This window comes from Mytilus galloprovincialis, chromosome 5 (assembly GCF_965363235.1).
Source record: "Mytilus galloprovincialis chromosome 5, xbMytGall1.hap1.1, whole genome shotgun sequence".
Taxonomy (NCBI): domain Eukaryota; kingdom Metazoa; phylum Mollusca; class Bivalvia; order Mytilida; family Mytilidae; genus Mytilus; species Mytilus galloprovincialis.
The window spans coordinates 54,961,959-54,981,586 of record NC_134842.1 but is presented as its reverse complement, the minus strand read 5'-3'; the positions used below and the strand labels follow the sequence as shown (position 1 = coordinate 54,981,586).

Genomic DNA, 19,628 nt, shown 5'->3' with positions numbered 1-19,628 from the left:
TTCATTCTGCTGTTTCTAGCAATTTGGAATATTTAGTACATTATCAGGATAGAACACACTATTGTAAGTTTTCTTGAGATATTTTTTGTTAAAATTCTAGCTTGTATTTATTATGCCGTGGTGACAACATCTTTAGGTGTTGCGGCTTACTTTTGGGTTATCGAAAGGACACAAATACCCCATAAATAATATTCAGGAAGGATCTATGAGTTTCAATGACTGCGAAGAGTAAATTTAAGCACTTCTTAAAAATTTAACTTACAAATATGCAAATATTATGAAGTAATTTTGTATCCAGGGCTTTAAGTAAACTATGCATAATGTAAACAGTTAATTTATGCTGATTCATCATATTTAAGGCCCAGGATTCTATCAATCTTCATTAAATATTTATAAAACTTCATATTTGAGTTATTTCTTTAAAATCTGTGAAATAAAGCAAATTTGGTTAAATTCTGAATGTTCCACTTTTTCACTCTATATAAGTTGCATTTCTGTAATTATTGACAATGCAATTCCCATAGGAACTCCTTTTACGGCTGAAACTGTACCACTTTTACTATGAAGTTTCGAAAAAAATCTTATCCCAGAATTGAAAGTTCATATGCACCACAATTTTTTTAAAAGGTCAAAATATAGGGCGATGCGGCATATTTTCAACGTTTATATGCCCTGAACCTCTCAAAGTTTAAACTAACACTAGTTTTCTTAACTACCTCGAATGAAAGGTTAACACAGATTTCAATGTAAACAATATGCACATGTTTATTTACCGGTAACATAACAAGTTATGTCTCAGTGAGATGGAACACATAGAGCATAACTGGGAACCAGTATGTAAACAAAATTAATTTTCTATGAATATTCAAGATCTCCCCAAAAGAGGCGAGTTTTGAGAAACAGCTGTATTTACAAAGTGCAACCTATAGAGGCACAACATGTCCTTGACCAGCGCATTAGACCACCAAGAACTCCATATGCGCAACAATTGAAACTTGGTTGGGTAGTGATAGGAGAGATTTTCATTAACAAACAGCACGTACCCTATGAATTAAACGTCAAAATAACCAACATGTTTTCCTACAGGACAACCTTCAACGTTTCAACCATGCACAAACAAGTTTTACATCCGGGAAAATTACGCAGACCCTGTAAAAAATGATTAACAATCGCCACTCTTTGAAAAAACAAGGGACGATGATAAGCCTGGAATGTCATATGAGGACAAAATGTTCATGAAGCAGATGGATCACGAATTTACAAGCAACTCGGAAGGAAGTTGGGTAGCACCGTTACCGTTCCTAGTACCAAGACAGTCATTGCCAAGCAACATACTACAAGATCTTCATCGTGCTAATATGGTAGACGCCAGTCTGAATAGAAACCCCGTAAAGCGGGAACACTTTCTCAAATTCATGAGTAAGATTCTAGACAATTATCATGCAGAACTGGCTCCATCGTTGCACGACTACGAGGAGTGCTGGTATTTACCATTGTTTGGTGTTTATCATCCGAAGAAACCTGATCAGATTAGGGGTGTGTTTGATTCTTTCGCCAAATGTAACGAGCCGTCCTGTTAACAGGTCCAGACTTAACAAATGATCTCTAGGGAGTACTGCTGCGTTTTAGGAAAGAAATGGTCGCAGTACTGCAGAAAATAGTCCGTCACCTGCCGTTGCTACGCTTGGACTCAGAAAAGCAGCTCAGGCATCAGAACAATATTTCGGCAATCACGTGACTAGCTTTATAACAAGAGACTTCTATGTCGACGACGGTCTTACGTTATGTCTACAAAAGAGGAAGCTTTAAATATCATGAAGGACACACAGCAAGCATTAGCAAAATATGGAAACTTACGGCTTCACAAGTTTGCCTCTAATTATGTGGAAGTTATGTCTGCGTTTCACGCCAGTGATTTCGCTTCAAATCTTAAGGTTTTAGACTCACAATCCGACAGCAAACCCCTACAACGTAGTCAACTGGGACGTAAAGAATGACAATGTCTCATTTCATTTGTCACCAGAAAACAAACCGATCACTCGGAGAGGAATTTTATCAACAATTTACAACATCTATAATCCTCCAGTGATTATAAAAGGGAAACTCCTATTAAGTTAAGTAGTATCAGAAACCGTCGAGTGTGACCAACCTCTCTCTGATGAGATAGCAGCTGAGTGGAAATCTTGAAAAGATACTATAATTGCTATAAAATGAAACATTATGCATTCCACGTACCTACGTTCCGTATCTCAGCAAAACCGCCACAAAGGAGTTGCATGTATTCTCTGTTGCATCAGAAAAAGCCATAGCTGTTGCATATCTTCGTACGACCAACAGTAGTGGTGAACCAAACATTGGGTATATTCTTGGTAAGGCAAACGTTGCACCAACAAGTGGTCATACTATTCCACGATTGAATTATATGCTGCCGTATTGGTAGTTGATATCACACAACGATCGTGGATAATTTAGATTTACATATATACACCGTGAAATTCTACACAGACAGTAAAGTGGTCTTATGTTACATACGAAACGAGACAAGAAGGTTCTGTATCGTCATTGCTAATAGAGTAGAAAAAATATGGAAAGTTAGCTTACCAAGTTAATGGAACTATGTACCAACTAACCGCTATCCCGCAGATTCGGAAACAAGGTCTGTACCAGCCCACGAAATGCATAGCAGAGAATGGTTATTGAGACTGAGACAACTTCTTTCCTCGAAACAGAAGAAATCCGAGGACATATATCAGTTAATAGATCCAGAAGAAGATTGGGAAATCCGTACAACTGTTAGTGTTGCAAAAACATTTGCTACACATAAGCATAAAGGTATCGGAACTGATAGATTCAACCATTTCTCCAACTTGACATCACTTGTACGAGCAGTATCCTTTTTGGAACGTTTATCCCGTTTACACGGGTCAAGACAGGCAGAATCGGTGACCTCTCTGGAAAGTTTTTCGAATGCCGAAAATTTCATCCAAATATTTGCACAACATAAAGTTTACGGAGATGAAATAGATTGCATTAAACGTCAGGAACAAATTCATTAGCGGAGCCCGATAGCTAACCTCAATCCGTTTTTGGACGAAAGAGGACTATTACGAGTAGAAGGTCGTATTGTCAAATATCACTTAACCTTCCGTGAAAAGAAACCATTGATCTTGCCTGGACGCAGTCATATAGCGACACTATCAATTCGATACTACCATGACAAGACATCAAGGTCGCCACTTCACAGATGGAGCGATTCGATCTGCCGGATTCTGGATCGTCGGAGCAAAACGCTTGATATCTTCGATTATTCACAAATGTGTGACATGCCGCTAACTAAGAGGAAAAACCGAGTTTCAAATCATGTCCGATTTGACAGAGGACCGTCTTGAACCGTCAGCTCCGTTTACCAACGTTGGAATAGCCAATTTTTGACCCTGGACAATTGTTTCACGTAAAACACGTGGTGGATACGTAAACTCAAAACGTAGGGCAATTCTTTTCACATGCTTAGTGACAAGAGCTGCTACACAGAACTAATCAAGGAAATGAGCTCTTCAGCCTTCTTAAAAGCCGTCAGAAGATTCTCCGCTATCAGAGGCCAAGTTAAGATTTTCAAATCTAACCGTGGAACAAACTTCATTGGCGTAATCGACGATTTAAAGATTGACTCAATCAACGTCGAAGACGGACCCTTCATTAACTTTCTGTACAATTCTGGTTCAACTTGGATCTTCAATCCGCCACATTCGTCCCACATAAGTGGAGCCAGGGAAAGAATGTTTGGTATCACAGGAAGAATACTTGATTCTATGCTTGTCAACGCCGCTTGAGGGAGTCTAACGCATGACGTGCTAAATACATTCATGACAAAAGTTTCAGCAATAATCAATTCAAGATCTCTGGTACCGGTATCGACAGATACATATAATCCGTTAATCTTATTATCACCAGCTATGTTATTGACATTAAAGACCGATTACATCTACACTTCAGATCAGCTTGGAGAATTCGACAAACGAGATCTATGTCTTGCCGAATGGATACGAGTACAGGCTCTGGCCAGTGTTTTCTGGTCCTGTTGGAGAAAAGAGTACTTGCCGTTACTACTACAACGACTAAAATGGACCGAAGATCGCCGTGATCTCATCGAAGGAGACATCATTCTTCTAAAGGACATACCTTTGTTGTACTTAATGGCCCGATGAATTATAGTGAACACATATAATAGTTCCTAAGAACATGTCTGAAAAGCAGAAGTGCGAGTAATCGTTAATGGAAAGCCACAACCTACACACGACCTACCGTGGACATGATTCTTCTCGTAGAGAACAACCCTTTGTAATTATATGTATATATATTTTGGATTTATATAGTGACATTCACTGTGTTATATTTTATGGAATAGTGATATCAGATAGATTTCAGACGGGGAGTATACTGTATCACGTTCGCATTTATATTTGCTATATTTTTTTTATTTTACCAAACAATACAGACTCTGTAAAAACTCCTGTGCCCCTTCTGGTGGAATTATAACCTACAATCTTCACACACAAGTTATTATTTTGATAATTTGCCGAGATTGCGATTCAGTCACATGGTTTAACTAGCTGAGTCAGGCTCAGCATACTAAAGATGCAGATATTTTTAAAAGAATGCAGTTACATGTATAGGTTTTGTTTCCTTGTAAAACTGATATTTGCTAGCAATTTTATGTCAAAGCACCAGAGCTTACTGAAATATTCTTCCCTTAAAACATTTCCAAACTGAATATACGGAAACTTATTTAGGACCTTTCTAAAATATATTTTTTCTCGAAATCACGAATTTAAGTCGTTATGTCAAATCGTATAAATCGTTATCACAGATAACATTTATTATACCGAATTTCTGGAATTCGTTATAACAAATTTTTCAATTCGTTATTACGAATTGAATTCGTTATAACGAATTGTATAACTCTTGATCACGACTTAATTTTTTGAAAAACGAATTTGTGGTATGACAAATTACTCAATTCGTGATTATGATTTCAACCCGTTATCATGAATTAAAACTAAAAGTTCAAAAGAGCCGATGTTGTTCACCTTGATATTTAAGCATTTTCGACATTAAAGACTGGAATAAAATTAATGACTGAGAGCCATAGATTTTTTGGAAATTTACACATTGACGGGGCCGTGATATTTACATTTTTTTCTCGTAAGGTACCGTCAAATTCACTGTTGAGATTTTGTAAAGCAGGAGCCACCATGTTGACTTGCTGAAATCAGTAAAAGTGTGAATAGGTCAATTGAAAAGAAAATAGTAACACCTACATCAAAATTTTATTTTTTATCCGAGTTAAGAAGGTAAACGCAATGGAAAAGGCTTTGAAATGACTTTAATGCGCTAAAACATTATTGGAATTTCGCGGAATTTTAATTTATTTTGATTTTGTACATTTTTTCGATCACCAAATTAAAATGCTTTAACACAGCGAAATCAACATAACATTTGTACAGAGGTAACATGTACGATACATGTGGATTTACGTGGGAGGTATATTTTGACAACCATTATTATGTACATCTCGAAAAGATGCGCTAAGTAAAGATATATCACGGTGTTGTTTACAAAGGGAAAGAAGCATGTCATATTAGAATCAGTGGTATAAGTCAAAATTATGGTTTAAACTCCCTTAGAAGTTAAACTGACGATTTCAGCAGTCTTAAAATTTTGAAGATCTCGTCTTCCTTATCATCTTGCTTTGTAAAGTTACCCGCTATCTATTATAGTTGAAAATAAGGAAAACCACAAATTAATTTGTCAAATGGTGACTAAGGAGCAATAACTCCCGCTAAGGGTCATTTTCCGCTTTCAATCATGAAATTTCTGTGGGTCTTTGTTTTCTCAGTGATCATTTTTGATATAATAATTTATTAAAAGAATCAATTTATCTATTATAATTTATTAAAAGAATCAATTTATCTATTATAATTTTCAAAATAGTAGACAAAACACACAATAAGAAAAAAAAGAAAAACGTCAACAAACAAAAATTATTCCTTCAAATAGTCATCGAACAATTTTGATGAAAGACAAATATCTTCATTCTATACCATTCTCCTTCTATAGCGGTTTTCAAGATAAAATAAAACAACTTTTATTTTACCCTTATGTTCTATTTTAGGCTTTGTTGGCCATGTCGTACCGTAGGCGGGCTCATCGTACACATTTTTAAACTTGATCAGTTCATTCAAGCTAGCCTGATCTACTTTTGCACATTATATTCTATTTTCTTTTTCTGGGTATTTGTTTTTGTTTGTTTTTGAATTACATGCACTCTTATTAACTTTTCGACAATGTTTTTTTCACATATAAACGTTTTATTCCTAAATATTCCCTGCATACAATTACCTTAGTCGTCCAGGCAACATCCTATGGATCATTTTTTACAAAATTAACCATCTATCCAGGGGGTAATAGAAGGCTAAAATGTAGTCCACTTTATACCTTAAATTTACAATTACTTTAAAAATATATATCCACACAATGTTAGAAACATCTAACAGTTATATACCATTGCAACATAGAACGTAATTTAAAAAAAAGATAAACACACAAAAGATGTGCATTCACTACAATTACAATACACATGATAGACTAACACTTTTATTCATCATTTTTGTATGCATGTGTATAATGATAATTATCGCACCGCGGGTAAATTATCACGTTTTGATTGGCTTAAGATCGTTACGTGGTGACCCCCTATGAATCCGTAGGGGGTTAATAAATTTCATAGGGATTTATGACGTCACGTCTACTATTAATGGTGACGTCATCTATTAACGTTATTAAATTCGTTATACGATTAACTACCAACCATAGAGGGTGAATAAAATCCATAGGGGATTCGGCCTCTTGCCTCATCCCTATGGATTATACTAACCCTCTCTGGATCCATAGGGGGTCAGTAGCGAACCATATAACTTCTATTTAAGGAATTACTGTAATATTTTTTCTGTCTATGAGAAAATGACATAAAAAATGTGGTAACCACTGAATAAACCGCGTAGCATGTTATTTCAAAAGAGGGACGAAAGATACCAAAGGGACAGTCAAACTCATAAATCTAAATAAGCTGACAACGCCATGGCTTAAAATGAAAAAGACAAACAGACAAACAATAGTACACATGACACAACATAGAAAACTAAAGAATAAACAACACGAACCCCACCAAAAACTAGGTGTGATCTCAGGTGCTCCGGAAGGGTAAGCAGATCCTGCTCGACATGTGGCACCCGTCGTGTTGCTTATGTGATAACAAATCCGGTAAATATTCTAATTCGGTAGGTCACATTCATGAAAGGGAAGGGGATTATAGTTACGACGTAAGGAACATATCCGATATCATTTTTAAAACGGTTATTCCATAACGGTCAACCAACTCGTGATGGCGTCCGTTAAATTTACGAAGGGATGATTTCAACTTCACCATTTGGAACTCTTGGTTTAATAGTTTCCTTGTGAGCAGCAACCCTCTATCAAGAAAATCATGATAGGAAATGCAAGCACGGTAGGGGAATATCGTATCAATTGGGAGATATATACCCCGAATGCAGGTGCTGCTGGAATGTTGCTACTTAGAAATGGAAAGTTCACAATTGGAAAGCTGAAATCATCCCTTTTGTCGTAAAGTTTTGTTTTCAACAGACCCTCGTTGTCAATTTCTAGATGTAAGTCAAGATATGAAAGTGTGCACTTTTTATGTTATTTCGAACAGGCAGAACAAATACATGAAATAGTGCAGTCGTTCCTTATAATTTAATTCAAAATTCCATTTTAAACCAGAGTAAATCATTATTGTCTAAATTTTCCTTATCTCCGACTTCATTTTTTTTCTTATCAATGACGTCAATGCATTTCAATTGAAGAAGAAATTTCAGATTATTTTTCAAGTTTTGTTTCCAGATATTATAAATATCTTGAGATGCTTAAGGCGTTTTCTTATATTTTATTGAATTCCTAATTTTCCATAGAGTCCATTTAGAATATGTGATAATTATGTTTAGAAAATTATCATATTTGAGTATTCCTGTGTAATTACCTTAAGGAGGCTCGCGGGTATAAATCAACTTTTTTTTCTAATATAGGAATTTGCCAATTTTTTCTATAATTTAACTTAAATTCCTAAAATTAAAATAAAATAAAACTATGGGGTCACCGTTCATTTAAGCTCACAATCTGCCTCCGAAAGAAGCATACATTTTTGTTAATGTCCTTTTTTTCTGTTGAACTAATAGGAGAAATATAGGTAATATCGAAATAAAAAAATAACCTAATTACAGAAATCGCATAAATTTTACAATTATTTAGTTTATGTATAGCTTATTTGAAAACAATAATAAAAAATACAGGTCACCGATGTGTTAAAAAAGATATTTCAATTTTAATGCAAAAAAATGTCATTTTTACACCAAAGGTTGATAATTTGGAGCTTTTTTTAATGATATAAACATTTTTAAAGTCATCTGGGGCCAAAACAAATCGATTTTTTGGGTCGATTTTTGTACCATATCATAAAGTAATAACTAATAGTGTAATAAAGAAAATTTGTAATGAAAAAACAAATGTTTAGTTTTTTGCTGACATTTTTGTACCCGCGAGCCTCCTTAAAAGCATGCCTTTTTCAATAATAGGATTATTTATTCCTATGTTTGATTTGATGAGTATTTCTTGGAGCTTATTTAAAAGAAACTGTGATGTACTACAACTGAGAAATAAATGTTGCAGCGTTTCTATGTTGTTGTCATTTTGACAAATGTGGCATTTAATGGTCTCCATTTTTTGTTTTACATTTTACCTTTCTCCTTCTTTATGTAGTAAGGTTAAGACCCTCTTATGTTGAGAGTTACTCAATATAGTATCAATGAAAATGTATTGTAGTGAAATAAAGAAATCGTCTTTTAAAATGTTCCAGTATAAAATATAAATTTCTGATAGTAAACCATCTTCGCCAGGTGATTTGTTCTGTTTTAATCATTTAAGTACCTTTTCTTCTTCACAGATAAATATGTATATAAATATCTTTCTAACATGTATCTGTCTTCCTTACTTACCGTATCTTTTATGAACTGACAAAGTTTTTCGACCGTTTTTTTTCAAGCCTTCCGTGAAAAAAGTTGAGTATAAAATTTTACTTGTTAATATAGAATCAATGTCTCATTTATACTCACCGTTGTTTTTGTTTTTACACGATTCCATAATTTATTCTGCTCAATTTCTTTTTTAAATTGAAAAAGTATTTGGTCGACTTTCAACCATCTAATGCCCATTTAGTCCTTGATCTAATTTTTGCAGAAACAGTTTTATTTGTATGATATTCCTTAATTATTTTTTTTATTTTTAAAATGTTGTCGCTTGATTTATTTGATTCGTTCGACTGAAGTTTCAATTTTCAAGCTGTTTTTCTAACGCAATGACATGTTCCTTGATAAAAGCTTAGTTCTTGACTTAATTTCCATGGTCAAAAATGTAATCTTTGATTATGTTACATCACATCTTGGATGCTACTAAATCGATCCTAACTTGTAATCAAATGTTCCCAAAATGGTTTAAATGCATTTGAAAATTCATCTGTATTAATTGTTGTTAGTTTCACGATCCTTACTCCCGGTCCTCTTTCAATATAATCTAATTTTATTTTTGAAGTCACTATGTCATGATCACTAAAAGGAAATGTGATTATACGCGTATAAGAAATTTTGCAGCTCGCGGGTATAAATCAATATTTTTTTTAATATAGGATTTCGCTATATTTTTCTATAAACTGTATCATATACTTAATAGATAAATGAAATAAAAAAAGGGGTCACCGTTCATGTAAGCTCACAATCTGCCTCCGAAAGAAGCATACATTTTTGTAAATGTCTGTTTTTCTGTTGAACTAATAGGAGAAATACAGGTAATATCGAAATAAAAAAAGAACTAAATTCCAGTAATCGCTTAAATTTTACAATAATTTAATGTATGTACAGCTTATTTGAAAATAATAATAAAAAAATATAGGTCACCGATTTTTGTACCATATCATAAAGTAATAACTAAAAGTGTAATAAATACAATTTGTAATGAAAAAACAAATGTTTAATTTTTTGCTGACATTTTTGTACCCGCGTATAAAAATATAATCTATTCGTGACTTTGAATAACCTCTTTTAACCGCCTATTAGTTTGAAATTTAGATCTCCATATATCATCTAAATCAAAATGCAATAGAATACTTTTCAGTTCGTTTCATCATGTATCCTCATTTTGATGTGAAGAGGTCCTATCTAGTTTTCAATCTAACGCACAATCAAAATCTTCTAAGAAGATATTATAATGATCTGTGCTATCATCTGAATACAAGTTATTAACGTTTTTCAGGTTTTCAGAAAAAAAAGTTTCCTTTCTACGGAAGCCTATATATTTAGGACCTCCCAAAAATATAATTTGAATTCGAAAGCACGAATTTCAATCGTTATCACGAATTGTATAATTCGTTAAAACAGATTACATTTGTGATAACGAATTGGTGAAAATCGTTATAACAGATTTTGCCATTCGTAATTACGAATTAAATTCGTTATCACAGTTTTTTGTAATTTGTGATAACGATTGAAAATCGTAATAACGAATTGTATAATTGGTTTTAACGGATTATATTCGTGATAACGAATATGTGGAATTAGTTATCATTTTTTTTGTACATTGTGATTTAGGATAAGAAATCATTATCACAGATTTATAGCTCAACTGACCCACAGGATTAAGTGAGCTTTTCTCCTCACTTTGCGCTGTCGCTGTTCATTAACTTTTTAAAAATCTTCTTCACTGTAACTTTTTGGCCAAAGTGAAACAAACTTGACCACAAGCAATTTAATTTTAACGAATTTTATTTGCAAAATGAGCAAATGAGGTTGGACACTTAATAAGGGATATTGTTGTTTTAGTTTTTTGTTGTTGTAAATGGGCGCAAGAACTTTAAAAGAGACGCCATTTAATTTGAAATATGATCTGTTTTAGAGTAGTAAGCATAGTGTATAAGTTAACTTTATATCATTTGGTGGGGGCTTACTTATGTTAGAGAACAGAAACCAGTTCCAGTAACGTACGCGACGGACGGACCGGACTGACGGACAAGGACTAGACTAAATGAACCCATCGCCTAGCGGCGAGGGCATAACACATGTGTTTAATACTCATAATTCGTAACCGATACATTTTTATTCATGATTTTTTATTTAAAGTCTTTTTAGACCGGCGTTTTCCTTTGTGTTTGTCGCCAATGAATGTATTTTACACAGAAGCAACAGAAGTAGTTTCCGCAGCATGGTTTATCGTAGAGTTAAACCTAAGTATCTAACAGACCAATCACGTTGAAGTATTTGTTGATATGCTTATAATTTAAGAATTATTTGACAATGACAAAAACATAATAGTTTTGCCTGAATTCGAAAAACAAACAACAGATATATAGAAAAAAGAAGATAGAATATAATGTGCAAAAGTATATAAAGTTAGCCTGGAGTAAAGTGAAGTTAGAGAGATCAATTAAGGTATCTACTATACAGAATGTGTACAATGGGCCCGCCTGGGGAACAACATGGCCAAAAATAAATCATAAGGGTAAAAAGGGTCAATTGCCGTGTTCAATCTCATAGATTTATTTGTAGATATTTCCTTTCTCAGTGATAATTTTCGCTATAATAATTGATTGAAGATTCTCAATATCTATAATAAGTTTCAAAATAATAGACATTAACACGAAATATAAAAATAAGCGTCAATAAAGGAATATAATTCCTATAAATAGTCATCTTACAAATTTAATGTAAATAGACAGTACGTAAATATTTTGATTCTAAACAATTCTTTATCTTTAGCGGTTTTCAAGATAAAAGAAGAAAAACAAACTTGCATTTTACCCTTCTGTTTTATTTTACGCCATGTCGGCCATGTTTTTACACAGACAGGTTCATTGCACACTTTCTCTAAACATAATTATTTCTCTCACTTTACTTCACTCCAGGATAGCTTTATCTACTTGTGCACTCATATTCTTTTTTCTTCCTCTTGAAATCAGCTTGTGTTTGTTTTTAAATTACATGCACTCCTATCATGCTCTCGTCATTATCAAAAAAATCTTATATAATTAAGATATTAGCAAATATTTGAATGTGATTGGTCTGTTAGATTTCCATTCCTATGTTTATACTTCGATAAACCATGTTGCCTCTGTGTAAAATGTATCCAGGCGCAACACACTTTAATGATATTCGACGCTCTAAAAAAAACTTTCGGTGTATAAACTGGGTCGCTAGCTCATAAACCCTTCCGTTTACACGACAAACACTGCTAAGCATAGTTTAAAATGTGTTTAAACTAAATTGATCAAGTTTGTTTCACTTTGGAAAAAAGCTACAAGGAAGAAGATTTTTGTAAAAGTAATGGACAGCGACAAAGCAAAGTGAGGAGAAAATCTCACTTAACCGTGTGTGCCAGGTGAGCTAAAAATCTGTAATAATGAATTTTAATCTGAAATCAGAAATTACAAAATAAACCTGAAATAACGAATTCCACAAATTCGTTATCACGAATATTATCCGTTATAACCAATTATACAATATATCTCAAACATGCTAGGAAAGGCATATATAAAAAACGCTTTATACGCAAACAGTTTATGAAATGTGTTACCCATTTTTTAGAACTTCACCCATACCGCTGCTGGTTCATTTACTCAGCTCAGTAGTATTATTCTCGATCCGACATTATTTAAAACATAATTTTTGAAAGAAAAATCCGTTGATAAATGTAGAAAATGTTATAAAATTAATGTTCCAAATGACTCAGGCAAAGTTGACCTTACGTGTATTTTTTAAAACAAATAATAGGTCCCTTTGTAATATAGATCTTAACGTGTGTCAGTACTAATGGTCCCAGTGCCTATGTTAGAACAGGAGACATTAATATCGTTCGTGACCGAGAGTCGAAATCATTCCTTAGTAAAGGACCTAAATATCGTTCCCCGTCAATTATTAATTTGAATGAGTGTCGTAACATTATCCACAGTGGGACAAAACGCTATATATTTTGAATATCCATCTAGCACTTTGGACCCTCCGTAAACATAGAAGACAGGAAGTGTACCAAAATTCCTTTAATCCACGTCTGTATTTACCTATTAAATAATTGTCTGCTTAATATTAGGCAGCTTGAGAGAGCAGCGGCCCTCACCATTGCCCTGTGTCCTTTGTCCTCATATTTTTACAATTTTTAGCTGAAAAGTGACAATCTAAGCTCTCCGTAGATATCGAAGATGACATTATTCTTGAAAATCCTTTTGATACAATCTGTATATGTACAGAGTCATATATATATATGAACGGACATTGAAAGAACAGGGGGGTCTCGCCTTCATTTAAGCGGTCGCAAGTAGGTTTTCGCTATATATTTCTTTTTTTTTGGCTTCCATATATATTTCTACTTATTTTTCTAAATGTTTCTAGACTGATCGGTTTTTGTTTTTGTTTTAAGAAATATAAGATATAAACTTACAGTTTTGATGTCGATTTATTTATAAAAATATATATTACATAAAGACAAATATGCCACTTTCATAAGAATTGATAAGGGGTTTTATTCGAGGACAACGAGAGTTTAAGACAGCTTGAAAGTGGTCATAAAACGATTTCCTACGTATCTTTTCACTCCTTTCAAATATGAAAATCATGCTTTTAATGTTATCAAATATTATATTCTTTTATTATTTCAACCAAATTTGAATATCGAACTGACTGCTAGCAGCAGGTTGATATTAAATATCGAATAACGAACCGGCTGCTAACTTTACATCCATCGTTGGAAGTACTTGCTAAATTCCATGCATATATTGGTGATTTCGAATCTGTTCAACGTATTAATTTTTTTAACTTATATATCACTTTGCTTATAATCTTATTAAGAAAAATTCACACGGCACCTTATCTAATGGCTAATTAAAAAAAGTCAGAATGCGAATATATATGTTCAAACTCTTTTAAGTCATGTTTTAGTAATAATAAACAAAAGAACTATGTCTACTTGACCTGCTTTGATACTGTACAGTTACCAGTGTTGATTGTTTATTGTTAAAAAGACTTTATACCGATTTCATACGTTTTCCCGGACTTTATGTATTGTTAAAAAAATTTTGCTTTGAAGTTCGTAACTTTATTCCATATTTTATTGTTTCCTTATTTGAAAGCAAGTATCATACGTCGACTCACAACGTTAGTTTGTATTTCATAGTTTGTTATGATTATATGATGAAAATTAATATGTTGTAGTTGTATACAACCAAAAAGTTAAATATGATTATTGTCAATTTTGTCAGTGTTATTTTTACAAATGTATGAAATTTGATTGAACATTCATTTTGATACATGGATTTGAGCTGTTAGATTAAATGAGTATGATGAGTAAGCTAAGGTTTTTGTTTGTTTTTTTGTAACTTTTTACCAACATCACAGCACACACTTATTGCGGATCTGTTTCTATGTTGTTATGAGTTACAATTTATGATTGATATCAGCAAAGATCAATCGAAACAACATCTTAAAACATTTAGATATTAGAATGATATATTGACAACTTTAGTATAAAAACTATATAGATTTATTCAGCTAATACTAACAATGAACACTGCCCTTTCCTGGATCTTGATATCTATATCTTTAACAGTAACCTTAATATCAAAATTTATGATAAAAGAGATAAATTTTTTTATTTTCTATTGTTAATTATCTATATTTAGATGTTGACGTTCCCTTGTCACCATCTTATCATGTTTATTTATCTCAACTTGTTCGATTCGCTCGAGTATGTAACAACGTATTTGATTTGAACGCAAGACATCTCTGTTTTACTAAAAATATTAGTACACCAGGGTTTTCGATATCACAAACTAGTCAAAACATTTACTTAACTTCATCATCGGTACCAGGAAAGCATCATTAGTAAATATAAATCAACATGCAGACATCTAATACGTTCAGGTATTTCACATCTAAACTTTTGTAGTAATATTCTTCAAAAAACAAAACAACAAATGTTGCCATTCGCCCTAATACCTAACAAAACCTCAAAAGATACTTATTCAGAAGGGATAACGTTAAGATACTGTTGTCAGGTCATTTAAGATGGCATATTTTTGTATTAACATTGATGCACTCATAGGGTATTTACATCGGAAATAAACACAAAACTATTCTAAAACCAGTTTTGGCATGATACAGATTATGTTATTCACATATATTTTATGATGGTATTATACTAAACTCCAAAAACGGGATGCATTGTGCTTGATTTTCATATAATGAAGACATAACCTTACAATCAGTTTAATTTAGGTCGGGAGCTAGCATGTCAAAAACTGCTAGAAGTCCTTTGGTCTCTGATTTCTTTTTAACTGAGTTTTACTGTGCGTAATTCTGTGTGTTTGTTTTTTCTGCATTGGCTAGAGGTATAGGGAGAGGGTTGCGATCTCACAAAAGATGTTTAACCCCGCCGCTGCATTTCTCAAGTCAGGAGCCTCTGGCCTTTGTTAGTCATGTATGGTTTTTAATTTCAGTTCATTTATTTGTTTTTGAGTTTAGTATGACCTTTTTCAATATATATAAAAGTTCGACCAAATACTTCATGACAACTAAAAATAATTTTTTTTTTGAAAAAATGTCATGTATTAGTTATCATTCAGTATTTGCCTGATTTTTAGGTGGAACGATACTTAACAGTGAATACATTTCTGTTTAAAATATCAAGTATATACCTCCAACGTTTTGAAAGTCTGCAAAGTACTGGTTAACGTCTTGTTGAAAAATATCTGTATCCATATCAGCAACAACAAGATATATTGCATTACTTGTCAAAAAAGCCTGATGTGTAGCATAAAATTCCTTTTGTCCTGCAAAGTCCCACAATCCGCACACTGCATAACGTTCTGATGAACTATTGGAAGTTGGTGAAGTAGAAAACACATGAGACATCAAATCATCGGGCATTTTGAGTAATGGCTCATTTTGTTCTTGTTTAGGTTTCAAACTTTCCTTTGTGTCAAATGTATCTTGAAGTTCATTGTATTTCATCTTTCTGTTATTATCGGCGTCCCTGTTATTAGAGTTCTCTTGCCTTTTACTATTTTCTTGCTTGGTCTTTGAATGCGAAGACTTAGTATTTAACGGACTGTTATCATCTGTTTCCTCTTTTTTAAATGAATTTAACTCGTCGACCCTTGATGTACTGGGATAATTTGTAAATGGACTGGATTTTCCTTCGATATTTTTTGTTTTACTTCCAGATTCAGGTTTTAGTTCTCTCGAATCTTGGTACGATGCACTAGTACTAGATGCCTTTGGACCATTAATGAATTTATTTGGAGGTTTATTTGACGTACCCTCCAAATTAATTTCCGTTTCCTTTTTATTTTTACCTATTTCTGTTTTATGTACAGCATCATTGAGTTCTTCGATGTCATGTTTCATGCTTTTATTTTCGGCTCTTTGAATTCGGTCTGCTTTATCATCAATTATATCATCTAAAAAAATAACGAAGATCATTTATTCATGACACATAAACGCACTATTTTAACAATTTATGCTAACAGAAACGCATTGTGCACACATTGGAAGTTTGAATTCCTACTTTGATGAATCAATCAAATAAAAGAACAAATTGTTGTAGTGTGAAACCATATACTGTGCCTGATATAAATACAAGATATAAAAATAAAAAGATTGATATGACTGCCCATGAGATAACTCTCCACAAGACACCAAAATGACATAGAAGTTAACAACTATAAGCTACCGTACGGCCTTCAAAAATTATCAAACCGATACCGCATAGTCAGAAGTGTACACCAGTACAAACAAGAATCATTATGAAACTTGTAAGTTACGTGAAATTATGTACGATAATATCCAGATAAATGTTATAGTTAGTCTGTCATAGAGAGGATTCAGAATTAAAATAACATTTCAGATGAAAATATATTACAACATGTTTGAAGAGGTAAGGGTAATTTGTATTAACGGTTCAATTATCTTAGTTATTTTATATTTTATATTTTATATATTTGGTTTATATAATGTATCCGTTTTTTTCTATAATTAGTTAATACTTCAGTTTTATCATGTATATCTATTATATAGTCATTTTATAAAATTTACTGTTTGCAAAAGTATAAATTATTCTAAATAATAAGGATGTTTTTATCCCAAGCAGAACACCCTAATTCAAAATTCACGTATTTAGTTTTGATGTTATATTTGTTATTCTCATCGGATTTTGTCTAATGCTTAGTTCGTTTCTGTGTGTGTTACATTTTAATGTTGTGTCGTTGTTCTCCTCTTATGGTTAATGCGTTTCCCTCAGTTTTAGTTTGTAACCCGGATTTTTTTTTATATCGATTTATAAGTTTCGAACAGCGGTATACTACTGTTGCCTTTATTTAGATTTACATTACTTTTCCAAGTAAACAATATAATGGAGATACGCATTCGTACTCTTATCTTACATCACGTGTGTCATTGGGTTTAACGAAAGAATTAATCGCGAAAGAATATTTAACGGTGATCAAGTATTGCAAGACGGTCGTGAAAAGCTCTGGTACCGAATCGTGAAAGATATTTCTGTAAATTCTAGTCAGAATCTGTGAAAAAATCGCTTAATTTTCAAAACGCGGTACAAGTCGGAACAAACAAACATGTCTGTCAAAATGGTTTAACTTCCTCAACATTCCTGTGCAATAAGATAAAGAAAATATACAGTACTATATGAAAAAACACAAAAAGCGCAATGATGGAATTAATCTAAAAAAAAAACACACGCTATTTGTACCCATAATGGTCATATGTCAATATATCATGATATATTTGAAATTTAATCTTTGGTGTATCAGATAGTTCAGTAAAAAAAAAAGTATGCTCTTCCCTTAAAACTGTTAATTTGTTTATGAAAACCTTGAGTTTTGTTGAGTTTTCATCAATCTTGATCGTGAAAGATCAGGCAACGAATTATTTTGATTGTGAAAAATCAAGAACTACGGTACTGGCATGAAAATACGGATTTTTTGTGTTATTAAAATTTGCTGTTACAAAAATATTAGAAATTATTATAAATTAAGGAATGTATCTCCCTCATGCAAAGCTCTGATTCCTTTCACGGATTTGACTATACTTTTTGGACCTTTTGGATTATAGCTCTTCATCTTTTATATAAGCTTTGGATTTCAAATATTTTGGCCTCGAGCATCACTGAAGAGACATGTATTGTCGAAATGCACATCTGGTGCAAGAAAATTGGTACCGTTAATTTTATTACTACCACTGGGTCGATGCCTCTGCTGGTGGACTATTAGTCCCCGAGGGTATCACCAGCCCAGTAGCCAGTACTACGGTACTGGCATGAAAATACGGATTTTTTGTGTTATTAAAATTTGCTGTTACAAAAATATTAGAAATTATTATAAATTAAGGAATGTATCTCCCTCATGCAAAGCTCTGATTTCTTTCACGGATTTGGCTATACTTTTTGGACCTTTTGGATTATAGCTCTTCATCTTTTATATAAGCTTTGGATTTCAAATATTTTGGCCTCGAGCATCACTGAAGAGACATGTATTGTCGAAATGCGCATCTGGTGCAAGAAAATTGGTACCATATAATTTTATTATACCAAGCAACGCATTATTTTGATCGTGAAAGATAATGCGCGACCAGACTTAATACTAATAATCAGAAATAAATATTTCTTTTACCATTTGATATACCTGCAACTGGTTGAAGCCTGTAACCATTTTGATAAGAATGAACATTAAAGCTATCATTTTTTTTTATCATCCAACACTTTACCTCGAAAGTTAAAAAACCCATAACAACTAAAAACGTGTCTAAATCAGTGTGAAAAATTCAGCTCTGAAAATTGGTCTAGTACAATTCAGGCAGACTGCTACTATTTAGACAATAATATGAGTATGCAACGTTTTAACCAAAATGTTAACCATCAACCAAAAACGTATAGCAAAAACAGCATCTTTTCTGAACAATATGAGATTATACGATAACCAAAATTTTGTGCAACAGTACTTTCCTAAGTTCAGTGTATCTTTATATGTACAACGTTGCATATGTGGGTTGAACCATGCCATACAGATCTCTACAAACATTCTGTAAACAAAATATAGGTGTCCCAATCCTTACAGTACCTTAGAAACTGACAAATGTAAAAGTTATGTTTGACCAATTCATTCGGAACATAAGGTCGAAAGTATATATGAACCATGACCGACAGCAAGACATAGACATCTTAATATCATTCAATATGTCAAATACAATTGACGTCATAAATGAAACATGCAGACATGTACACCATACACCAGATACCGTGGCGCTATAGCATACAGGTATCTAAACTTCTAAATCTAAAGACCACTTTTTTGTTCACCTGATAAACGTATGAACGAAGAAAGCTACAAGTCAAACTTATATAAGGGTCTATACTACTAAATCTAAAGATTGATTTTTTGTTCACCTGATAAACGTATCACCTAAGAAAGC

General features: G+C 32.9%; 1 protein-coding gene across 1 annotated transcript in view; it reads right to left on the bottom strand.

Annotated features, from left to right (window-relative positions):
* LOC143076053 (uncharacterized) overlaps nucleotides 1-19,628 on the bottom strand; it is a 188,089-nt gene that overhangs the window by 61,226 nt on the left and 107,235 nt on the right. The window contains exon 12 of the mRNA XM_076251681.1: nucleotides 15,842-16,606. Within this exon, the coding sequence (XP_076107796.1) occupies nucleotides 15,842-16,606 (765 nt within the window). The remainder of the gene's footprint in view (nucleotides 1-15,841; nucleotides 16,607-19,628) is intronic.